This window comes from Daucus carota, chromosome 8, assembly GCF_001625215.2.
Source record: "Daucus carota subsp. sativus chromosome 8, DH1 v3.0, whole genome shotgun sequence".
In the NCBI taxonomy this organism is placed as follows: domain Eukaryota; kingdom Viridiplantae; phylum Streptophyta; class Magnoliopsida; order Apiales; family Apiaceae; genus Daucus; species Daucus carota.
Genome location: NC_030388.2, coordinates 27,904,204 through 27,911,726, shown reverse-complemented (window position 1 = coordinate 27,911,726; position 7,523 = coordinate 27,904,204). Strand labels below are relative to the sequence as shown.

At 36.6% G+C, this 7,523-nt stretch overlaps 1 protein-coding gene across 1 annotated transcript; it reads left to right on the top strand.

Moving 5' to 3' along the window:
- Nucleotides 1-3,766: 3,766 nt before the first annotated feature.
- LOC108198475 (translocase of chloroplast 159, chloroplastic) lies at nucleotides 3,767-7,348 on the top strand. The gene has a single exon (XM_017366230.1). It carries the CDS (start codon nucleotides 3,767-3,769, stop codon nucleotides 7,346-7,348), a length of 3,582 nt encoding a protein of 1,193 aa, XP_017221719.1.
- The last annotated feature ends 175 nt before the right edge of the window (nucleotides 7,349-7,523 follow it).

The window sequence follows — 7,523 nt, the reverse complement described above, 5'->3', positions numbered from 1 at the left end:
ATAACGTAGCAGTTGTGGTTGAGGTGGCCGAGGGTTGCGATGACAGTTTCATGATCAGTATCAGTCAAAAAGAAAGGAGTTAATTACACCTTAATTGAGGGCCTAAATTATGTCTCATAATTGAGAGCGTATATTGTGCCTCCTGACGATGGTGTAAAATGTGCCTTATTTATGGGCGTAAATTGTGCCTCCTAATTGAGAGCGTAAATTATGCCTTATTTGTGGGTCTTAATTGTGTCTTAATTAAGGGCTTTAATATTTTATTAATTGTGCCTTAATTAAGAGTTTAATTGTCTCAATTATGATAACTCATAATTGTGTGAATATTTTGATCAGCACATACATATACACGTGTTTTTATTAATTATTAATTATATATTTTTTATTTTTATAATATATATAATCTGTTTGACTTATGTTTTTCTTGTTTCTTGTATTTTATTTTCAGGATTCTTGGAAGAAAACGGGTTTTTCTTTTCGGACATTAAAGTCTTATTGTCTAAATTTCTTCAGTCATCTTGCATGTCCGACGGTTAGATATTAAACTTTCATTGTTGATTGCCGATTCATATGTGTGTGATTCTCAATTTCAAAAAAAAAAAAAAACTATAATAAGGATTATTAAAAAAAAATCATATCCTAAAAGATTAATGAATAAAGTTGATGGCGATGTAGCAATCTCCTGAGTGAGGCCTAAAAAAGGATGAAGTCAATATAACAGTGGATGTTGCGATTTTTGAGGAGAAGTCGAAGTATGGTAATATTGGCTTACCGGCTAGGAATGATAAATGAGAGGTGATTCAGGGGCATGCAAAAAATTATATTAAGGAGCTGTTACACCAGATTTTGCAGAAGCCATTGCGGTTAACAAAGCGTTGAGTTGGATGAAGGGAAGAGATTGAAGGAAGATAGTGATTGAACCAGATTACTCCTTCCATCCCAAATTAGATGAGTCAGTTGACTTTGGGCACGTAACTTGAAGTGCATTGACCGTATAGTTCTGAAATTTATATAGCTATGCGGTCAATGGACTTTAAAGTGTGTGTCCGAAGTTAACGAGGTCATCTAATTTGGTACAGAGGGAGTATATGATAGTGATTCATGCTATTAGGAGTAACCTTTCGGTATGGAGTATCGCTTGATGCTTTTAGAATTAAACATTGATTTATTAGACGATCTAAGGCCGTTTCACCGTACAGCGAGAGGGTCATTTTCCTTCCAAAGTCGAGTTCATGATAGTAGATTTATTTTTATTGAATTGAAGTCTATCTTTTTAAATGATTTGTTTGAGTAATATTAAAAAAAAAAAAAAAACTTTCACAAATATTGAATGATCTACAAAGAGGCTGTTTGGGCTAGTTTAAACTAAGTGATTTCTTAATTAAATTAAAAAAGTGGTGTAGAAGTGAGAAATAAATAAGTTAATAAAGTGCTTGTAAGCGAAGTACAAGATGTTAGAGAAAAGTTAGTATTTCGAACTTCTAAAAGTGCTTCTACTTATTTACACAACGGATTAAGAAAAACAAAAGCCTAAAACAGCTACGTCGTACCTTATACAGGAGAAGGCATTAATTATTCCAGAGTTTTAGCTTGGCAAACTTACTCTAATAAAATTATATAAAAATAGCACTTTAGATCGAGAATCAGAACTAACTACTCCCTCCGTCTCTCTGAATAGTTTACGTGCACTATGCATGCATTTTGAAGCTCATATAAAAAATATGACTTTAAATCAGCGTGGAAAAACGTGCCAAAAAGTAACGTAAAAAATGAGGGGGACAGAGGGTACAAATTTATCAATTTAGAATTCATCCAATTGTTAATAAATAAATAATTTTTAGGTTCAAACTAAAACATAAGAACTAATCAAAAATTTCCCATAAACCAAGAAGATTTAGAAATTTCTCCTCCACCTATTTTTTTTTACCACAGAGGTAGTCAAACATGAACAGAAAATTAGAAAATTAGAAAAATAGAACGGAGCGATGTGAGAGACGCCACCTACACGCCCCCGCTTCTTCTTTATATAAGTATATTGATGATTGATTGATTGATTGATGATTTAGGATTAGTTGTGTTATAAGTCATGAATTTGTGATAAGCTCTCTTTTCATAAAACAGGAGAGATTATTGACAAGAGATTCTTGTATAGTGACCAGACTTAGTCATATTAACGATCATGATACTCTTGTTTGTCATAGTTACATAACTTAATAATTTTGTGATAAGACTCGTATACAAATGTAATCACATTATCAAAAAATTTCTCTTTTCACAAATAAGCGGCTTATTAAGGATTCCCAAAAAAAAATCCCATAAAAATCATATCTTAAAATATTAAAGAATAAAGTTAATGTTGATGAAGCGATCTCTTGAGTGAGGCTTAAGAAGGATGAAGTTAAATTAACAGTCGATGCTGTCATTTTGGCGGAGAAGTCGAAGTATGGTATTGACTTACCGGCTAGGAATGATAAATGAGAGGTGATTCAGAGGCGTGCAAAATTATATCAAGTTGTTACACTGGAATTTGCAGAGGCTACTGCGACTAAGAAAGCCTTAAGCTCAGTGAAGGGAAGAGATTGGAGGAAGTTAGTGATTGAATCAAACTATGCGACACTGATTCAAGGTATTAGGAGTAATCTTTTGGTCGTGTAATCATGGAGTGTCGATGCTCTTAGAACTAAATTGTTCATGTTTTATTACACGATATGCTAACAAGATCGTTCGTCGTATAGTGAGAAAGTTATGTTCTTTCCAAGGTCGAATTTTCAATAAGAGGTTTATTTTTATTAAATTGAAGTCTGTTTTGTTGGCTGATTTATTTCAATAATATATTCCCTTTTCATAAAGAAAACTTTCACATAAGTCGAATGATCTTGTTTTTGTTGTTACTGAGATTACTCCCCACTAACCTACAGAAAAAACTTTCACGAAAGTTTTAACTTGGCAAAAATAACTCTACTAGAATTACATAAAAATAACACTATAAATCGAGAATCAAATCTATTCACAAATTTACCAATTTAAAATTTATTAATAAATAAATAATTTTTAGTAAAATTAAAAGATAAAATCTAATCAAAAATTAATCAGAAATTTCACATAAATCGCCTCCACCTATTTTTCTTGACTGCACCGGCAGTCAAACATGAACAAGTAGCATCACCAGAACAAACTGTTGGCTGATCCACGGGACCAGTCAAGTAGTACAGGGTAAACAACACATCAATGTGTAAATTTTGTCACCATTCCCCAAACTCCAACAGCTATGCACCAATCATGTCCTCAAAAACAACACACATAACACCAAAAACTCTTAGATAAACCCAAAGATAAACCCTAAACTCCCACCACATCAACTCCAAACAAGACAATGCAAATATACACACATACATTTCTCACATTTTTTTACTCCCTCCGTTTCAAATTAGATGTCCACTTTAAAAAATTCACACAGTTTAAGAAAAGTGGTTATTCACATATTAATTGCATTAAATGATCAAAATATGTGGGGTGAGATTGATCTCGGAAATAGGAATAAGAGATATGTGGAGTAGAATTGACTTTGGAAATATGATTTTGCATTGAAAGTTGAAGTGAACAAGTAATTTGAAACAAAAAAATTTCTTCAAAGTGGACATGTAAATTGAAACGGAGGGAGTAGTACTTATCTTTTTATTTATTAGCCCTATTTCAGTATAATAAATCTTTACAAACAAGGCTTCAAGAAATCAAGAAATACAGTAAAGTTTGGATTTTTATGGCAATGGAGTCATTAACAAAGGCTCAGGGTGTTCCTGTTTCTGCAGCACAGGCGTCTCCAAGGCCTTCTTTGCTTTCAAGCTCATCAGGTTCTTCTTCTTTTCCTATAAGGGCTCCTCTTACTGTTGATTCTGATAGTGATGTTGGTAGTTATGGTAGTGATAATGGGTTTGAGTCTGATGGGGTTTTAGGTGATGAGGTTAGGTTTGATAGTGTTGTTGAAAAGACTGTTGTTGAAAAGACTGTTGTTGTGGCAAGTTTAGATGATGGGAATGGTGGAGATGAGGAGGCTGATGTTTCGAGGCCTTTTGGGGCAAACCCGAATGAAGAAATTAGTGAAGAGGGTGTTGGTAATGGTGATGTGGAGAAATTGGTTGTTTTGGAACCTTTTGGGGCAAACCCTGATGGAAAATTTAGTGAAGAGAGTGTTGGTGATAGAAATGCGGAGAAAATTGTTGTTTCGGAACCTTTTGAGACACGCCCAGATGGAGAATTTAGTGAAGAGAGTGTTGGTAGTAGTAATGTGGAGAAAAAAACTGTTGTTCAGTCTTTTGTGGTATCCCCAATTGAAAAAGGTACTGAAGAGAAAGAGAGTAGTAGTGGGAGCACTAGCAGTGGGGGGAATAAAGGTATTTTTGGCCTTTCTCTGTCGATTCCAGATAGAATAATTACTATGAAGAGGGTTGTTTCTAGGCGCTTTTTAGGGGTGAATGGTGAAAGTTTGGCGAGTCCACTAGTAGAAGATGAGGGCGGTAAGAATATTGGTGGTGAAGTTAAAACTGTAGATGATAAGATATTGTCAGTGGCAAGCCCGAATATCCTGCCTATTGCAACAACTCCGCTGGTAAAAGAAGAGGATGGTAAGGTTGTTGGAGGAGACGAGGAGTCTGTTGTTTTTAGACCTTCTCCAACACAATCAAATGAAAAATTAAGTGAAGAGAAAGAGAGTAGTAGTGGCAGTAGTAATGTGGAGAAAAAAGTTGTTTCCGGGACTTATTTGTCGATTCCGGATAAAATTGTTGCACTGAACAGGGTTGTTTCTAGGCGTTCTTTAGCCGTAAGTAGTGAAAGTTTGGCTAGTCCACTTGTGGAAGAAGAGGATGTAAAGGATGACAGTGGTGAAAGTAAATTTAGAGATGATGTAATTTCATCACTGCCAAGCCCTATAACGCCCGTTGCTAAGTTATCTGGAGACAGTGATGAAGATTCAGTTGGGAGTGTGTTTGAAGAAGATGGGTTTTCTGGTGTGGCTAGGATTTCAGTTCTTGAGACTTTAGAGAAGCTTAGCGTCGCAAAGGATCAAGTCTTGGGAGTTGGAGATGGAGATGTCGAGGAAGACAAGTTACAGTTCAAGTCTGTTTCAGAATCTGAGGTTTTGGAGGGCTTTGTATTGTCTGAAGATCTGAATCGGGTATTGGCTGGCAATGAGGATATGAGTATAGTTAAAAGTGACTCTCTTAAGAATGACCACATAGGTGATTTGGTTAGTGATGAGGGCCCTCATACTGGAGGTGATGCAAAAGCCACATCAGTAGTGGAGAGTGAAGTATCATTAATGTCAGGCAGTTCAGTAATGGATGGGATTGCAAAGTATTCAGTTGAAGAAATTCAAGCACTTGAGAATATGGAACATGTGGCTGAATTATATGACACAGATAGTATGGATACGAGTCATAATGCTTCTGTACTGTTCACTTCTACAACTGAGGGAGGAACTGCAGTTGATAGTTTCAAGAGCAAGGGAGGTGGTCAAACTGAAGATACTGGAATTGATGAGTCGAGTTCTTCAATATATTTCCCTAGAGATACCTCTTTTCTAGAAACAGACGAAGTTGCTGACTCCTTGGTTGAATTTGAATTTGTTGATATTACAGAACTGGGGCCAGAGGTTGTAAAAACTGTAGAGGATAACAATGTTTCTGAAACACAAGGGGAGGAAGTCCATAAGCCAAGTGGACACTGTGAAATAGATGATAGTGTTTATAAAAAGAACGAGTACCTTAACTGTGAAAAGAATGGTGGCCATGTCAATGAGAGCAAAAATTTTAGCGTGGAAAGTAAGAGTGATAAAGTGGAAAATATGATGGAGCAAAGCACTAATTTTTCAGATGGTCATCCAAAAATGACTGATGAACATTTTGTTGGATATTCGGGCGAGGATGCTGATCTAGCTGAGGAAAGTGGAAGGAAATTAGTTTTCGATTCTGCATCATTTTCAGGTCTTCTGGATGCTGCAAGAGATTCTGAAACTGTTACCAGCACCACAATCACATTTCCTGATGATTCAGGACTTCCATCTCTTGAGAACTCTGCTGATCTGAACTCCAGCATCAGGTCTACAAAATTTACTTCTCAAACAGAATTGGACCCTAAAAAATTCTTGGCCGAAGAAGAAATGAATAAGCTTGATGTGCAACAGATAAAAGTGAAGTATTTAAGACTTGTGCAGAGGCTAGGCTTGTCTGCTGAGAATTCCGTATCTGCTCAGGTTTTATACTGGCTGGACCTTGCTATAGGAAGTTCATCCAGTCCACGAGCCGGTCAAGAAACTGCTATGACGGAAGCCGTGGAGATTGAAGCCAATGATAAAAAAGACATCGAATTCTCTTTGAACGTATTGATTATAGGAAAATCTGGAGTTGGGAAAAGTGCAACCATCAACTCAATATTCGGCGAAGAAAAAACCGTAACTGGCCCGTTTGAATCTGCTGCAACCGCTGTGAAAGTGATAGTGGGGAAAGTTGATGGGATTAAAGTAAGGGTCTTAGACACACCTGGTCTTGGTACTTCTCTGAAAGATCAATCTCTAAACAAAAAAATTTTGAAGTCCATTGGGAGATTCACGAAGAAAATTCCTCCAGATGTTGTCATTTATGTTGATAGGTTGGACATGCAAAGCCAAGACTTTAATGATTTGCTATTGTTAAGGTCGATTACCAGTTCTCTTGGTCCTTCAGTATGGCACAAAACTATTATCACTCTCACCCATGCGGCTTCTACTCCCCTAGATGGGCCTTCCGGAGTGCCTTTAAGCTATGAGAAGTTTGTTGCTCTACGGTCACATGATATTCAGCAATTGATCAGTCATGCCATTGGTGAGCAGAATATGCTTAATGCAGGTGCGGTGAATCCAGTATGTCTTGTTGAAAACCAGGGTTTCTGTAAAATGAGTAGAGATGGACAAGGTTTGCTCCCCAATGGCGAAGCATGGAAACCCCAATTACTGCTTTTATGCTACTCCGTGAAGATTTTATCTGAACTGACCACTTCTAGAGCTTACAAAGCATTGGATGGTAGCAAACTGTTTGGCTTCCTTGTTCCTTCACCACCTCTTCCCCGCATCTTGTCTCATGAATATAAAAAATTCTCTGCCGACCCATGTGAAGAAGCAGCTATATTTGAAAAAGAATTAGTTTTGGTAGGACGGAGCACAAAATTGGCAATGTGTGCTGGATTAGACATGAAAAGCAAGGTCTCACTCAGCATTTCCAGTTCAGAGCAGCTTCATATTCCTTTTGTGGTAATACTTTCAATTGTGAGCAAAATCTTCAGCAAATTGCTTTCTACTGTTGGTAAAGACTACTAACGAGCTGGTTTATATTGTTTGGAATAGGCGCTTTTTGAGGTGTTAAAACAGTAGTAACTAATCACCGTATATTAGCTACATCAGTTAGAAAATCAGATCTGTACATGTCTAATTTTCGCCTTCTGTTATATCACTAAGATATTGTTACGATCAATGATATACAAGTTACCTTGTT

Coding starts and splice junctions, on each gene's coding strand:
- LOC108198475 (XM_017366230.1), top strand. CDS start 3,767: ATGGAGTCATTAACAAAGGCTCAGGGTGTTCCTGTTTCTGCAGCACAG.